The sequence below is a fragment of the Electrona antarctica genome (genome assembly GCF_951216825.1).
Source record: "Electrona antarctica genome assembly, chromosome: 19".
Lineage (NCBI taxonomy): Eukaryota > Metazoa > Chordata > Actinopteri > Myctophiformes > Myctophidae > Electrona > Electrona antarctica.
This window is the reverse complement of record NC_136800.1, coordinates 40742900-40760923: the sequence shown is the minus strand read 5'-3', so window position 1 is coordinate 40760923 and position 18024 is coordinate 40742900. Positions and strand designations below refer to the sequence as shown.

The window sequence follows — 18024 nt, the reverse complement described above, 5'->3', positions numbered from 1 at the left end:
ATGATGACAATGAGCTACATAATGTATCTATAATTGATGAAAATCTTCATTCACACTTATTTTATTCATGATCTTAGTCAGTTTCACATAATTGGGTTCTAACTGCTGTCTTTCCCCTCCTAAACTGACCCCATACTGCAGCTCTGGTACGTCGTATGCTGCCCTGTGTCGAGAGGCAGGTCACATGGAAGCTGCAGACCAGCAGTTTGTCCCCAGGGTCTATGGGATGTACCGCGGCCGGCCCCCCATCATCATGGGCTCCAATGAGATGCAGGGTATAGTGATGGAGCTGATGGAGGGAGGCTGCCTGCAGTCCTTTCTGCTCACCAAGGTCTTTATAATTCAACTGAAAACGCATCTTCGTCAACTGAACTAAATCAAAACTAGAATAAAAAACAAAGACGTTAACTAACTGAAAGTGTGTTGTGTGTTTACAAAACTAACTGAAATTATAGACACAATGCCCTTAGTTTTAGTTTTTTACGTTGAAAGAAAATGGTATCTTTTGTTGAGTTTGTATTACACAACAGGCCAACTTAATTACTCTGACCTTTATGAATCCTGCAGTAATAAAGAACTAACACTGAATCCAAAACTATTCTTAACCTTTCTACAGAGCCATAAACCTCCACCCTGGCCCCTGGCGTTCCGTCTAGCCCACCAGGTGGCGCTAGCCATGGACTTCCTCCACTGTAAGAAGAACCTTGTGCACATGGACCTGAAACCAGCCAATATCCTGCTGGATGCCGACCTCAATGCCAAGGTACACTATACAGTATATATATATATGTATATATATATGTATATATATGTATGTAGCTCCAGCACCTATATATATGTATATATGAGTTCATGTATACACATATCTTATCAGTTCATGTATTCATATAAATGCAAATTTGCTGACGAAATGACTGCATGTCCCGCTTAAACAAAGTCATAAACGCCTCCTCTTTCTGTCAACAGATAGCAGATTTTGGCCTGTCTACGATGTCCAACAGTGTCAGGTCGACCAACCATACAAACAAAGGAGGCACTCTGTTCTACATGCCCCCTGAGGCTTTTGGAGAGACATACCGCCGTGTTCGCTCCTACGATGTTTACAGGTGATTCATCTAGTTACATACCACCATGTTCACTATGATGTTTACAGGTGATTCATCTAGTTACATACCACCATGTTCACTATGATGTTTACAGGTGATTCATCTAGTTACATACCACCATGTTCACTATGATGTTTACAGGTGATTCATCTAGTTACATACCACCATGTTCACTATGATGTTTACAGGTGATTCATCTAGTTACATACCACCATGTTCACTATGATGTTTACAGGTGATTCATCTAGTTACATACCACCATGTTCACTATGATGTTTACAGGTGATTCATCTAGTTACATACCACCATGTTCACTATGATGTTTACAGGTGAACTCTAGAAGGAATTCTGTTACTACAGTCATCAAATTCATATTATGCGTTGAAGTGACACATGTTTTTTTATAGTGTGAAAACCTCTTTCTAATGCTTGAATGCTTCCCGCCTTTTCATTAGCTACGGCATACTTCTCTGGACCATTCTCACTGGAGAGAGTCCCTATCCAGGTAAACTATTCGCACGCATATACGCACACGCACGCACGCACGCACGCACGCACGCACACACTAGGGCTTTCACTTCTAGTGATTTTTACTAGTTGACTAGTTGTTTAACTAGGCCTACCTATTATGTAATTTGTTTATTTTGTAATTTAATAATAGTTGTACATTTTAAAACTGTGTACATTATAATCTAGCTGATCTTGAGGCCTAAAAATACTAACAAGGTCAACAAGGTCAACTAGTGGATTTGGCTGATTTGGTCGACTAGTTGCTTAAAGCTCTAGCCCACACGCACGCGCACGGCCGCACGCCCACACACACACACACACACACACACACACACACACACACACACACACACACACACACACACACACACACACACACACACACACACACACACACACACACACACACACAATTAAGTAAATGTTCCTGTATTTTATGTAGGGATGGGTCAGACCTTGTTGATGTACCACATTCCAAGGGGACAGAGACCAGATCTTCGTAAAATCGATGTCCAGAAAGCAGCTGGATTAGAAGAGCTGGTGGAGCTCATGCAGAGATGCTGGGACTCTGAGCCCAACAAGAGACCTTTGTTTGCAGGTAAATGAGAAGCCCTAGGTAGGGCAGTTCAGAGGCTCCGACAGCAGAGATATATTGAAATCGCAAAGATTATTAATTTTCTTTGCACAAATGAAAAGCTTTTTTGTTTTTGAGGCGTTACACGTACATGAAAAGTTGTGCAGCTTTTTGCACACCCATTCGTCTCAAAAAGGGGCGTGGCCTGGTGGCTCAATAGTGCCCCCTACAAACCGTTGTGCTTGAAGCCCCACAAGACGGTTTCACATACATGTATGAAAGTCGGTACACACCTGTATCATGTCCCGACTAACAAAAAACTCTCTTGGCGCCATGACCGAAACTAAATAGAAAGTCAGCCATTTTGAATTTATTGTCATTTTGGCACAATTTATGCCATTTTCCCTGGTCGCACTTTAACGAACACCTCCTAGCAGGATGGTCCGTTGTAAATCAAACTCGCTCAGCGTACACAACAGACCTTAACGATGAAAAGTTATCAAAAGCGTGAGTATTCGTAAAATGGCGTGACCGTGGCTTAGCATCAAACTTCAATTAGCCCCCGCCCCCTCTTCTGATTGGTCGATACTTGTCGATAGTTTCTAATATCATTCAGAATGCGTTGAAGTGACACGGGGTGTTTTTTTCATTTCAGAATGCGTTGAAGTGACACGGGGTGTTTTTTCAAGACACGAGGAGGGAATCTCTGCTGCCTGTGACCTCCTGAATCCTCCTCCTCCTGTTCCTGCTCCTCCTGGTGCTCCAGCTCCTAGCACTAGGAGGAGGAGGAGGAGCCCTCCACCTCCTGCGTTTCCTCCACCTCCTCCTGTTCCTGCTCCTGCTGGTGCTCCAGCTCCTAGCACCAGCCGCTGGCCTCCTCCAGCTCCTCCTGTTCCTGCTCCTCCTGGTGCTCCAGCTCCAAGCACCAGGCGCTGGCCTCCTCCACCTCCTCCTGTTCCTGCTCCTGCTGGTGCTCCAGCTCCTAGCACCAGCCGCTGGCCTCCTCCAGCTCCTCCTGTTCCTGCTCCTCCTGGTGCTCCAGCTCCAAGCACCAGGCGCTGGCCTCCTCCTGTTCCTGCTCCTCCTGGTGCTCCAGCTCCTAGCACCAGGCGCTGGCCTCCTCCACCTCCTCCTGTTCCTGCTCCAGCTCCTAGCACCAGGAGGAGGAGCCCTCCACCTCCTGCGTTTCCTCCACCTCCTCCTGTTCCTCCTCCACCTCCTGCTCCAGGGAGCACCGACAGAGAGACCTTTTTAAAACGTGAGTCCATGTTGATACAGCTTTTATACTTTTATTGGATATCAGTATCGTAGTACTACTATAGTATAGTAGTATAGTATGTGTTCAGTAAAGTACCAGCTCAGCCTTAAAGACAGTTAAATGAGAAATACGTAGAAATGCCTAGCTACCCCAGAGACGACACTAGGGTGTAGGTGTGCTTACACCCTAGTGTCCACCTGCAGTCTGACAGACGACACTAGGGTGTAGGTGTGCTTACACCCAGTGTCCACCTGCAGTCTGACAGACGACACTAGGGTGTAGGTGTGCTTACACCCAGTGTCCACCTGCAGTCTGACAGAAGACACTAGGGTGTACTAGGTGTGCTTACCAGGGGTGAAAGTGGCTTTCATTTCTTACAGGAGCTCCCAGAAATTTCATTCTGCGACGACACCTGCATTTTGGGGGTTCAAACCCCACAGTACCCCTGAAATGCATAGAAAACTGCTTTTTTTTGGCACAGCCAATAAAGAAATTGGGGGTTCAAACCCCACAGTACCCCTGAAATGCATAGAAAACTGCTTTTTTTTATACTGTGCCAATAACATTTGGGGTTCAAAGTAAACCCACAGTACCCCTGAAATGCATAGAAAACTGCTTTTTTTTATACTGTGCCAATAACATTTGGGGTTCAAAGTAAACCCACAGTACCCCTGAAATGCATAGAAAACTGCTTTTTTTGCACAGTTATACTGTGCTATAAAATTCCTGATATAATATCAGGAATTTCATAATATTATTATTATTATTATTACCTGTGCTTGATGCTGGTCCTGCTGCCACTTCTGCCTCCTCCTCCCCATCTGTCACTCTCTGTCATGCAACTGTATGGTCTTGGTTGTTTTTCTAACTTTGTCTTTAATGACATTATCTTCTTCAACTCTTTCCTTTCTCTTAAAGAGCTGAGCTAATGTTGGTTGCGTTGCCATTTTGCTTATATATATTTTTAGCGCATTCTTCTGCTGACTTTTTAGTTTACTTCTCAAAACAGTTGCCACCGGCATTTCATTATTAGTTTCCTGTTTTGTTTTTTTTGTTTTTTATGAACCAATCAGAACTAAGTATTGCGTTGTGCCAGTCTTGTCAGCCAACCAGAAACATGGTTTGAACGTTAGTGGATTAGAGAGCCCGCCTTCTATATCCGGTAATTTGCACGTATACCTTAGTCAGACAAACGTCCGTTTCCGTATCCGCTCTATAGCGGATTTCCAACCTGCAAAGTGAACTGGTACTGTCTGCACGGCGCTGCTGCGAGCGAACCGAAGGGAGAAACCAAACTCTTCTCCTCCAGTCCGTGCCGTGCGGTGGTGGATTATTAAAATAACAACGGATCATTACGCTGGCTGACACAAACACACTGTTACAATTCAGAAGCACTTTTTATTAAGAAACCCCGATTCTGACGTTAGTAGATTATGTTTTGATTGTTTTCCTCTTGGACATGCGTTTTGGCAGGTTATTTAATATAGTATTTTGATAGCTCCGGTGCGCTCCGGCCGGTCATGTCTTACCGGGTCGGAGCTCCGGACCGTCCCGGCCCACTTTCACCCCTGGTGCTTACACCCAGTGTCCACCTGCAGTCTGACGGAAGACACTAGGGTGTAGGTGTGCTTACACCCAGTGTCCACCTGCAGTCTGACAGACGACACTAGGGTGTAGGTGTGCTTACACCCAGTGTCCACCTGCAGTCTGACAGACGACACTAGGGTGTAGGTGTGCTTACACCCAGTGTCCACCTGCAGTCTGACAGACGACACTAGGGTGTAAGGCCATGAGCGGCTTTTGGCATCTTTGTGACGTTAAAGAGTGCCTGCGCTGATAGAGGACATATTCAAAGTGAAATAAAATGTGTGTTCCAATGACATTGACCATATAATGCTCTCAATGCTCATCCACATGACGTTGTCAGTGTTGTTGTCAGCCTGGGAGAGGGGAGGGGGGGGGGGGGGGGGGGCAAACCATTCCTACTTAGGAGACCATTTGTAGGATTTGTAGTCCACTGCGCCTCTAGTGGCTCCAATGAAGTTCGTACATCTTCGTATCTTCGGTAACAACCAGTGCCTCTGCCATTTTGGAGCGATGATGACGTAACTCCTTGCGTCAAAAAAAACGTGTGACTTGTGACAAAAGACCTGCTTTAAAAAAACATGGTGTACAAAACAAAACATTGTTATTCTCAAAAGAGTATTTTCAAAAGAGTTTTATACATTTGGAAACTAGAAATTGGTGTTTGTTCCGACATGTGACAGACAGACAGACAGGCAGGCAGGCAGGCAGGCAGGCAGGCAGGCAGGCAGGCAGGCAGAGAGAGAGAGAGAGGGAGAGAGAGAGAGAGAGAGAGAGAGAGAGAGATAGAGAGAGAGAGAGAGAGAGAGAGAGAGAGAGAGAGAGAGAGAGAGAGAGACATTGAAAAAACACTGACAAACTGCTGTCAACTTTCAAACGTATAAAGCTAGCGTCTCCTATATGGATGTATAACTATATCTCTGACAGAAAATGCACATCTTTTTTATAGTTTCACAAGATAGTTTTACCCAAAGTGTTAATGTAACACAGTTCTGTTTACACCTGTATTTAATTCCTATTTATATTCTATATGTATTTGTAAATACATTGTTTTATCTCGATTGTCTTGTTCCACTTTGGCAATGTAAACGTACGTTTTCTCATGCCAATAAAGCTCCTTTGAATTGAATTGAGAGAGAGAGAGAGAGAGAGAGAGTGCGTGTGCGTGTGCATGTGCGTGTGCGTGTGCGTGTGTGTGAGAACGGACGGACGCGTAAGACGTAAACACAGACACTTGCCTACCGCCGCTGTACACGTACACACACACACACACACACACACGCGAGCGGGCGCGAGACTGACGGAGAGACTGTAAAGTTTTGTTGTGACGTAGAAACGTGCGCGCGCGTGTCAGTCCATTTCATCATGTGTGTTTTACTGCGTTTCCTCCAACAGATTCCTCTCCTCTGTCGTTGGATCCAAACACAGCGAATGTGAACCTCCTCCTGTCAGAGAACAACAGGAAGGTGACTTATACAGATGTAGACCAACCTTATGCAGATCATCCTCTTAGATTCACCTGCCAGCAGCCAATCATGGCAGCACGGGCTGTGCACGGTGCACGCCATCCGAGGAGTTACAACATCTTGGAGGTGCACACTGTCGCGCAGCCCTAGATTGCGTCATATCGCCCAACTCTCCACAGTCCACATGAAACGTGCATTGCCCAATTCGGGGCTCAAGGCCATGATGAGCTAGTAGTGGACTACAAGAACAGAGCAAAAGACAACTACAGAAGAAGTGGGCAAGTTCGTTGGTATGGTGATGAGGAGGTCCACTCCATTTACATTTTTTGGTTGACACTCTAACCGCAATAACAATAAAACAACATGACTTTAGCAGACACCGTGTGCACTGCCCACCTCCAAGACCGCACAGACCGCAGGAAGCATGCTCAACTCTCTGAGCAGCACGTGGAGGGGGGGGCACGCCGCCGTGTTGCTACACACCCCAAGCTCTGTTTAGAAACATTGAGGCCGCTACAACGAGAGCAGCTGAACCGTGCTGTTCTCATCCTGGCCAGGCGTACAGAGAGAGAGAGGGAGAGAGAGATCAGAGGGATGCAGACATCCAGGAAATGCCTGGGCAGAACAGCCTGTGCTCCAGAGAGGCCCCTCAGCCCTGCCTTGCCTCCCACCCCACACACACACACACGTCCGCGTGCCACAGCCCCTCATTGATCAGCCCTCACATGATATATCCATCCCCCTGTAATTGCATTGCTGTTTAGAGAGGCAATCGTTATTTAGGAAATATTGGAATAACAAAATGGTGTCTCCCAGTAGATATTAAGAAGAGGGATGCCACAGATAAGTCAGAGGCAGACGGCAGCCACGACCCCCACCCCTGCCCCCACAACACGCGCGCACACACATGCACGCACACACACACAGATGCACAGTATTGCACACCCACCACACACAACCACCACCACCACCACCACCACCCCCAGTGGGCTGGCTGCCCGGTCGCCTGGCTGCAGAAAACCTGCAGTCATCACAAAGTGGAAGTATTTACTGCCCGCACTTGCACGTATTGGGAAGGCTGGGGGAGGAGGGGCAGTTGAAAAACGACGGGTTTGTGTTTGAGGGAGCTGCTAATCAGATTCCTGGGGCTTCGGGGCCATCCGAGGACAGCCTTGCCAGAGCTGTTTAGTGTCGATTTATCTGCTGCATGGGCCCCACACGTGCCTCTTCAGGAAAACGGGTGGTTTCGGTCCTTGGATGCCGATTGGCTCAGGCTGCGAGCTGTTCAGTGGCGATATTCACCATATACTCGTCTACCTCGTTTTAAACACTTAAGCCCACACACACACACACACACACACACACACACACACACACACACACACACACACACACACACACACACACAGTTTAGTGTTCTGAGGATGATTATTGTTAGGCATTTTGCCATGAACCCAAGTGCCCCTATTCTGAGCATGATGAAATTTCGCATTCTGCGAAAATAACCAGTCTACAAGCTCACTACACGTGGCAGCGCGACATGTTGTTAGCTTGTAGATCAGCTATTGGAGATTTGGTGCAGAGGGAAAGAGGAGGGGACCAAGTATAGACCCATGGGGGAACCTACAGTAGTTTATAAAGTATACAGTATGGGGTCTAAGTGCTTAAAGGCCCTAATAATAATAATAATAAACTTTATTTGTATAGCACCTTTCATACATAAATGCAACTCAAAGTGCTTCACAGGGCAGTACATACAAATAGCAATAAAACACAGGCAAGCAGTTAGACGGATAAAACAATGGTAAAGAGCAAACAACAAAAAAAGCATAAAAACATAGATGGACGAGAAACAAAGCACACCGCAAAAGGTCAGAATAGAGAACTCAACTAAAACTAAAACTAAAACTCAATTAAAAGCAAGAGTAAAAAGGTGAGTCTTGAGTTGAGCTTTAAAAATGGAACGCCTCATTAGAAGAACCTTTAATCATCTGTTCCTATGTCATAGTGTTGTGCACGTTTGACGGTGGAAGACAAGGGCTTAGGTTTAGGGCCAGGTTAATAAACCAGACCGAATCAGCCGTTGGCAAAAAAAAGTTGCCTACCAGCGGATTACGGTCTGGCGAGGCTCAGTAGCACGCCTCTTTCCTACAGCAGAGAACAGGTCGGACCAATCGGGACACGGTATGCAATATAGGCGGGCTTTGGTACAGTGACGTTCAATGCTTGAGACTTTTGACTGACAGTAGCTCTGACCAATTGCGTCAAAGAGAAAATGTTCCCCGGGAAATGAAATCCAAGTGGAGCCAGCCCAGACTGATATACCGCGACAGTGTTGTGTGATATTAGTCTGGTTTATTAGCCAGGCTATAGGTTTAGGGCCAGGTTTAGAAAAGGAACTGTATAATAGTGAGGGTTAAGGAGGTAGTGGAGAAGGTTAGGGTTAAGTGTTCGAGGAATAAATGTCAATTGAAATCAATTGACAGTCCTCACTGACATACTGTAATTAGTACAAATATACACAATTAATAAAGTTTGTGTGTGTGTGTGTGTGTGTGTGTGTGTGTGTGTGTGTGTGTGTGTGTGTGTGTGTGTGTGTGTGTGTGTGTGTGTCTCTCTACAGAACACTTTGGAGTCCTGTACCATATGCAGTAAGCCTATCATGGAGCGCATACTGCGGGCCATAGGTAAAGCCTACCACCCTCACTGCTTCACGTGCGTGGTGTGCCAGCGCTGCCTGGATGGCATCCCCTTCACTGTGGATGCTGCCAACCACATCCACTGCATCGAGGACTTCCACAAGTAAGGACCATTCTACACTTGATGTTTGGTGCGACAAAAACTATCTATTTTTAAAATGTTAGCCTTTACCCTTCAGATATACAACACTGAATGTGATATTGACCTTTTATAGAACCTTGCATAGCTGCATACCTTCCATTCCATAAAAATAAGTCCTTGAACATAAACTTATTAGGAAAGTTAATTTAGTGTATTCATCTTACCCTGTTATGGTGCATGCCCAGAAAAGCAGACTATGGTTCATATCACACAGTGTTGTGTCTGATGTGTTTTCTCGTCAGCTCGCATTGGGTTGTCTTGTCAAGCTAATCTACGCTAGCAAAACCGTAACAAAAAAAAAGGTTTATAATTATGCCTAGCATAACAAAAATCGATACTGTACACTGTAGTTCACAACAGCCAAGCCATGAGGCCCATATGGCAGGAATCTATCTCCTGTTTCTGTAGCATGAGGCAGCTTGATGTACAAGTACACCCCCGGGACATGACGCTTACACCAGTATGTCGCAGGGATTACCCCAACCCAGCCCTTGATGCTGAGTGCCAAGCAGGGAAGCACTGGGTCCCATTTTTTCAGAGTCATTCATTGGTATGACCCTTTGGTATTGAGTTCTATCAGTATCATGTGAACTAGTTAGATAACTAGATAATGGAGGGTATGCGCATGCATAAAGTGAGTGGAAAATTGAGTGGCAAAGTGAGTTTAATGTAATTTAATGCAATCAGATAGGACTTTTCTGTTTGGGCTGTCAAGGTGAGAAAGTAGTTTTTTCCCACTCAGTAGGCGTTCTGCATTACTTCCGGGTATGATGATGATGTCACGTGCATACCCTCTATTAGAGAAACATGGCTTTTATGTAGTACTGAACATGGTCACAGTTATTCTCCAGGAAGTATTGGATCCACGTCCTCTCAGGCCCAGTGGTCTTGTGAAGTATTGGATCCACGTCCTCTCAGGCCCAGTGGTCTTGTGAAGTATTGGATCCACGTCCTCTCAGGCCCAGTGGTCTTGTGAAGTATTGGATCCACGTCCTCTCAGGCCCAGTGGTCTTGTGAAGTATTGGATCCACGTCCTCTCAGGCCCAGTGGTCTTGTGAAGTATTGGATCCACGTCCTCTCAGGCCCAGTGGTCTTGTGAAGTATTGGATCCACGTCCTCTCAGGCCCAGTGGTCTTGTGAAGTATTGGATCCACGTCCTCTCAGGCCCAGTGGTCTTGTGAAGTATTGGATCCACGTCCTCTCAGGCCCAGTGGTCTGTGAAGTATTGGATCCACGTCCTCTCAGGCCCAGTGGTCTTGTGAAGTATTGGATCCACGTCCTCTCAGGCCCAGTGGTCTTGTGAAGTATTGGATCCACGTCCTCTCAGGCCCAGTGGTCTTGTGAAGTATTGGATCCACGTCCTCTCAGGCCCAGTGGTCTTGTGAAGTATTGGATCCACGTCCTCTCAGGCCCAGTGGTCTTGTGAAGTATTGGATCCACGTCCTCTCAGGCCCAGTGGTCTTGTGAAGTATTGGATCCACGTCCTCTCAGGCCCAGTGGTCTTGTGAAGTATTGGATCCACGTCCTCTCAGGCCCAGTGGTCTTGTGAAGTATTGGATCCACGTCCTCTCAGGCCCAGTGGTCTTGTGAAGTATTGGATCCACGTCCTCTCAGGCCCAGTGGTCTTGTGAAGTATTGGATCCACGTCCTCTCAGGCCCAGTGGTCTGTGAAGTATTGGATCCACGTCCTCTCAGGCCCAGTGGTCTTGTGAAGTATTGGATCCACGTCCTCTCAGGCCCAGTGGTCTGTGAAGTGACAGCATGTGCTGCGTGCGTTTGACAGTAAACCCTTATTGTGTCTGAGTTACAGACTACAGTGTATGGATTGGGCAAACAAGTGCCTTACCAGAAGTGTTACCTTACCCAAAAGGGAAATGGAAGTAAACAGCTTGCTGTTAGTAAGCCCACAGCATTGCGGAGCATTGCTGCCGCGGGCCGCTGTTTAATTTCCACATGACAAGTATGACCTCAACAATGCGGCCCTTTGTGTCGAGGAACAGCTGTGTTTGGCCATGTCGTTCTCACTGCTCTGGCTGTGGCATCCCGACGCCACAGGCCCCCCTCACTTCCTGAATATCAGCCACTTGCCAAGCCTGTTAGAAGTGTTGACATCGTCTCCAGTCACCTGACCTGACCTGAAACCTCAGCGCCGTTCTCATATCCCCTTTGACCCCATTGTTAGAGAAACCTGTTCCTGCTCAGGTGTTTCCCAAATGACTCGACCTAAAGGCATGAAAGCAAACGGCAAAATGCCACTGATGATGTATTGCGGCGAGGCCGACGTGCATTCCACTCGCATGACCGTTAAGCCGCTTCCTCAAATATTCTGCGTCAGGTGAAGCTTTTAGAACCAGGGCAAAGTTGAATAATCTACTGTAAGAATCACATTATAATAATTGTTATTGTACACTACCTTTAAAAGAGTGTTTACAAGATACTGAACAAGAGACCAAGCTCTCAAAATCAAGGATTTTGGCAGGGAATCAAATCAAATAAAATCTAATGGGAGCAATAACAGTTTATAATTGCAAATCACAATGACTGACCAATAAAGTGCATTAAGAGTCATGGGGCCCTGGAAGAGATACTGTGGTTGTCTGTAGTGTAGGGTGACATAAAGGGCCTTCCCTCAGAATGTCGAGGTGCATTCAGCCTTGCGAAGGTTTAATTAAAAGCTTGCTAATGGGGCCAATCCAAGAAGAGCTTTGAATGTAATCGGTAAAATCTTAAAAATCTATCTGCAATTGCCCTGGAAGACATTGGAAAGAGGCTAAAACAGGGCTAATAACTCTGCTGGCTATGACCTAAGTACTATAGGGTTGTCCCGATCGGATCGGGTGATCGGAAATCGGGGCCGATCACGTCATTTTCAAATGATCGGAATCAGATCGGGAGCCAAAAATGTGATCGGGACATCCCTAGTATCAATATTATATCCATATTATGATATTTGACTGGAAACTGTCTGTAATTTGGGATATTGTACTATTGTGATATGGCATAAACGTGTTCTATAAAATTTTAAAATTGGATCGGGAAAAATCGGTATCGGCAGATGCTCAAAATCAAATGATCGGAATCGGATCGGGAGCATAAAACATGATCGGGACATCCCTAGTAAGTACTGTATTGTACAAAGAGTTGCAATAGTAAAAATGTGAAAAGATTAACACATGAATAACAGGTTGCCAGACACTTAAAAGATAAAAATGTCTTAACGATATTAAAGTGTGTTTCTAAACAATTAGAAAGCAAGCCTCGACAAGTGACTTGTTCACATTCAACTGGAGTTCCAGAAGGCATTTTAAGAACTAATTTGGATTGAAAGAGAATACTTGTTTGTGTGCCACAGTTGCCACAGTTTTTTTTCTGAAGCTGAATTGATTTATTCTTTGTGGGGGCGGTTGCAGGAAGTTTGCCCGGCGTTGTTGCGTGTGTTCCGAGCCCATCATGCCGGCACCAGGCCAAGAGGAGACGGTTCGCATCGTGGCACTCGACCGTGACTTCCACGTGCAGTGTTACCGCTGTGAGGTATGTACGGTGTGCAGTGTTACCGCTGTGAGGTATGTACGCTGTGCAGTGTTACCGCTGTGAGGTATGTACGCTGTGCGTTTGTGTGTGAAGTGTGGGATGTATTGGTGTGATGTACATGCTGCACGCAAGTTGTGGAATGCAATGTCCTTCGCACATCTCTTCTATGTTCTACTAGACTAGAGCATATGGCATGGTGTGAAAGGGATACATGAACTCAAGGTGTGTTTATTAATTCATCCCTCTTTACCTGCTCAAAATAGCTTCCATCTCCCCTCAAGTTCACAGGCTTGCATATGTAGCAACCAGCTACGGTCTGTCGCAGCAGTATGATAAAAACGTATTTACTATTCTCTTTTTTTACCTTTATACAGTATATACTATATACTATAAGTCAAGGATTAACAGGGTTTTATTTTCATTCCAAGTACAGAATTGTAATGTGTTATTCAGGTCCTGATCATGGCAGAATAAATTACAAATAATACAACTTACATAAAACCCTACAATAATAACATAACACTGTGGTGCAAAATAAAAGCAATTGCACTTGCCCACTAACAACAAATTAACAATTCAAGACAAGCAAATGAATACCAATCCAGTCTATACCGTTCCAGTGCTGTTCCTCATTTACACCTGCTGGCTGGTGCTATCTTTTTGCACCTTATGTCCAACCGTGTGTACAAAACTGCTACTGTTTTTTTCTTCCTGATTTTATTTTTTTCCTTCTCTTTGCTCTCCCTCTGTCAGACCCCTCCCCCTCCTTTACACCTGTAAACCTATGATGTGACAATAAAATGTATTCTGATTCTGAAGATGTTAGCTGTGAGGTTAAAAGTAACACAACTAACCAATCATGTTGACAAAAGAAATGTGCCACTGTGCTTATACTGTAGTGTACAGTACATGTTTCAGCAGCTTTAAAGGTCAGCTAAGAGCAGACGATATTTACATTAGAACACCTGAAGTGTTCGATGAGAGAAGAAAACACATTAACATCAACAGATGGACTGTTTATTTATTTATTATTCTATTTTATACTTTTATGAACCCATATCTGGGACAGGTTATATCCAGGGATTGCATAGACATACATTGTGCAGAGACAATTGTTTGTCCATCATGACTTGTTTGTTACTGTAGTAGAAACTATAATATACTGTAGCCTACCATCATTTTCAGGTGTCCTGTCCACAGTCTTACTAATTCAACATCATACTGAATGTATAATATATAATAAAGGATGGGAATTAATTCCCACACATAAGCTCCTTTCATTTGTGACATTTTGACCCAAAATGGCCTTCCCACCCCAGGCAAATACTACTAAGTTACCCATTATTATAATTATTACATGAATCAACATTAATTATCTGACGTGCAAGTACGGTATCAATCTGATTAAAAAAAGAGAGAGAAACAATTAAGAAAGAAACATTTCTCTGTGCACATGTGTGGAACTGTGGATGTGTTTGCATGTGCATGTGTGTGTGAAAATACATACTGTATAAACAAACACACGTAAAAAGACACAAGCCGAGTGACATAAACATTATATACTGTACAGTGTGTGTGTGTGTGTGTGTATATTGTGTCTTGGTTGGGAGTGAACTCATTTGACTGTGGTGTACAATTGTACAGTAACAGTGTACATGATCCGTGCACCAAGGAGTAGCAGATCTACATATAGCTCACAATGCGACGCTGCTATTTTCGACTTTAGGGTTACGGTTGAAAATGGCAAACATCAAACGGTATTCTAAAATGTTGATGTCCTCACAAGTATAGTCATTCAAATGTGTGTGTGTGTGTGTGTGTACGCCTGTCCAACAGGACTGTGGCTCCCTGCTGTCGGAGGGTGATAACCAGGGCGGCTATCTTCTGGACCGCCATATCCTCTGCAAGAACTGCAATACCAGCCGCACCCAGGCCCTCAGTGCCAAGGTCACCACTGACCTCTGAACCAACCACCCTAACGCCCGGTCAACTCCACTGTGTCACCCCACACACACTCAGTACTCTCTCTCTCTCTCTCTGATAACCACACACACACACCATGCTCTCCTCCTTTCACAGACTTCTATATACAGTATTTAGCTGCAATAACTAGAACCAGGCGATGTGCCCACGTATAGTATTGAGGGCGAGTTTGGTACAATCACGGCAAAAGGAGTCGGTGTGTTTTATGTATATTTACTGCGTTACTTGTGAAATCATACGTGGCATTTTCACCCAACCGTTCTGAGATTGAACCCGGTGCATTTGGCCCGTCAATGCGGATGCATTCAGAACTGTAGCTTTAGCCGTATTTATAAAAATGATTAGCATACAGTATATCGTTTGTGAAAAATGCAGTTAATTTTTCTGCATCCACACTATACATTCCAAACACATTTAGAAAATCTAGACAATTCATGGTAAATATGGAATATAAACGAGCGGGAACACACTGAAACTCATTCTATCATGAATTAGCTCATTCTAATTCCTGATTTACACTTGGTTGCATGTCGTATAGTCAAGTGCATCTAGAATGGCAGTTCTACAAGCTCAACACATTTTAATGCGATTCTGTTGTTGACTGTTGAATGCAGTTCCCGTTCATATACAATTACATTACACACCATACAGTTCATTCCAGTATAACCTTCTCTGCCAGGCACATTTTTTCTGTTGTGTACAATGATAACATTCCAAACACAGGGATACGATAGCATTTTCTGAGTGTACGAAAATGCTTTTATTTGTGACTTGGAACAGGTGAATACAACTGATGTTTTTTTGTTTTTTTGATTTAAGTGAACCCAGCTGGATAGACTAGCAATTTGGTCTTGTACCACTTTACATATTCCACATTGTTTTTCCACGTACCATTACATAGATTAGTTTATTGATTGTTTATTAATCCTAAAAGAGTTTCCCATCTCTTGCTGAGGACATACAGTAGGTATGAGATGGCTATGCAATTTATTTTTATATTAATTGCATTGACACTTTACAGATAAAGATATGGATAATTTTTATGAATTAGGAAATATTTAAACTGTACAGATTTGAACCTATGTGTCCTTAACGAACATTTAGTCAAAAGAAGTATCATGCTGTTGGTACTGGACTTTGTATGTGAATTTGTTTGTCACTGTATGTCAGGATCAGTTTTACCCATTGATACTCATCTTTTATGTTTGAATCTATATATACAGTATATTGACAGTACACCTTATGTATGTTTTTCATGTCCATTTATAGAGTTGATGTGGAAAAGAAGGGACCATGCTGTTTCCCTCCAGAATGACATTGGTACATTTTTTGTTTGTTTGTTTATAGTGTTATAATATTATAGAACAGCGGAGGTCAATAAGGCTCATTAATGAGACTTATTAATTATTGATTGACTTATGAGCTTAAATGATACAGTACATAAGAGTACTTCTTTAGCCATATATTGGTCTTGTACAATCGTCACCTGACAAATGTACCTTATGTTATATGTTGCTGGTTTCTTGTGCTTCGTTGGATTGGCAAACGGAGACAAAGACTACATTAGATCTATTGTATTATTTTGAATTGCATACTGTATTGTCTCGTTGAACAGTCTGTGCAGTTTGAGCTATCTACAGTACTATGCAAGTCTCTGTTGTTACGATATCTTTGTTAGGAACACAACACCCAGTTGAAACCTTTGTCTATATGTTTTCAAATCATAGTGTTACCAAAGTAAGGGAGAACTGATGCATCTCTGCACTATTCTTCACTCTAATACTTTCTGTGCTACATGTTGTGGCATTGCTTTCCAGTGCCATTTAAACTCCACTGAGTGTGATGGCAAGTAGAGTAGCTAATCTGCATACCAGTCCAATTACAGCAGTCATTTATTACGTCAGCCAAGGTAATGTTCTGAACAGGGTAACACTTTAATATGAGGTGTGCTAATAAGCCATTTATGAGGTATGAACTTAATAGTGATTTGACATTTAGACTTTTATTAGGAGCCAGGAGGGCACTCTTTGTCCCTTTGAAGCAGGAAAACTGTGCCATAGCAACAGATAATGCGGATCCGAATAAACAATAAACTGTTGAATTAATCCAGAAAAGGCTTTATTGTTACCAAAAATTAGCATTCCAAAGGAGCCTTGTCGGCTCCTCAAGTCACTCGCCTTGTAAAACTATGTGGAGGTGAACAGGTGTGCTACCGACTGTCCGGATAAAAGTTGTGTGATTTCCATGTCACTGACCCCTTCAGTAGCATACTGTACAGTGTGTAGAGGCCTTCAGTAGCATACTGTACAGTGTGTAGAGGCCTTCAGTAGCATACTGTACAGTGTGTGGAGGCAGACCCGTCCCTTATTTCACTCCCCCGGCCGTCTCACATGTGGGTGGAGCAGCCATAACAACACAGGCTTCCATTGTTTTCTTTACTGGCCAAGTCAAAAGCCCTCACTTTGTCCAAGGCCTGAGCAAGCATTGTGTGTGGAGGTATGGTTTAGCCATGCACACACACACAGAAATAATACTAATATATAAATAAAAACGACAGCGTCAACTCATAAGATAATGGGGTATCAACTTGCTGAGGTGGACTTCATTAATGAAGACACCTTAAAGAGTCCACAACGTTTAGAAAAACCATCAAGAGATGCGTATTAGAGATATCTCAAGATTTTTAATCTTGTGGAATCCTTATGATGCGTTGACGGCTTTTAATAAATATGTCTCCCCCAGCGTCCTCCATACAGTAAGTAGCTTATTTTCAGTTCTCCATTACCGTATTTACAGACGGTGTAGTGATTAATCATAGAAGAAGTCATAGTGCCAAAAACAAAGTCACTTGGCTTACAAAAACAAACTAAATTGTTCCCCTTGAAATTTGATCGAGTGATCACTTACTGTAGCATGAGCATTTGAAAGTGGCTACTCACCAACTGCAGTGAGAGCACTTGTATCTCTGGCAAGGTTCCACAGCAACATGCCTTACACGGCAAACAGCACTTTATCATATACAGTAGGCTTTGAATTCCATTGTTATGTTGTCGAGTTCAACTGTTGCTGGGGAAATGGCTCATCCTACTGTCCTACTGAACTACAACTGTGCCAGTGCCACAAGCATTTGAGGCTAACATGAATTTATTTATTTAGTAAGTTTACAGTGCT

General features: G+C 43.9%; 2 protein-coding genes across 2 annotated transcripts; both read left to right on the top strand.

Annotated features, from left to right (window-relative positions):
* Positions 1-639: 639 nt before the first annotated feature.
* Positions 640-3293, top strand: LOC306943152 (ankyrin repeat and protein kinase domain-containing protein 1-like; the record flags this gene model as incomplete). Its single annotated transcript, XM_079529353.1, has 6 exons — positions 640-763; positions 967-1106; positions 1562-1611; positions 2059-2214; positions 2846-3188; positions 3233-3293. Exons 1-6 carry the CDS (start codon positions 677-679, stop codon positions 3291-3293), a joined length of 837 nt encoding a protein of 278 aa, XP_079385479.1. The 5' UTR covers positions 640-676.
* Positions 3294-6567: 3274 nt separating this feature from the next.
* LOC306943151 (lipoma-preferred partner homolog) lies at positions 6568-15798 on the top strand (the record flags this gene model as incomplete). The annotated part of the gene is made up of 4 exons (XM_079529352.1): positions 6568-6624; positions 9122-9300; positions 12750-12870; positions 14707-15798. 4 exons carry the CDS (start codon positions 6568-6570, stop codon positions 14833-14835), a joined length of 486 nt encoding a protein of 161 aa, XP_079385478.1. The 3' UTR covers positions 14836-15798.
* Between the last annotated feature and the right edge of the window lie 2226 nt (positions 15799-18024).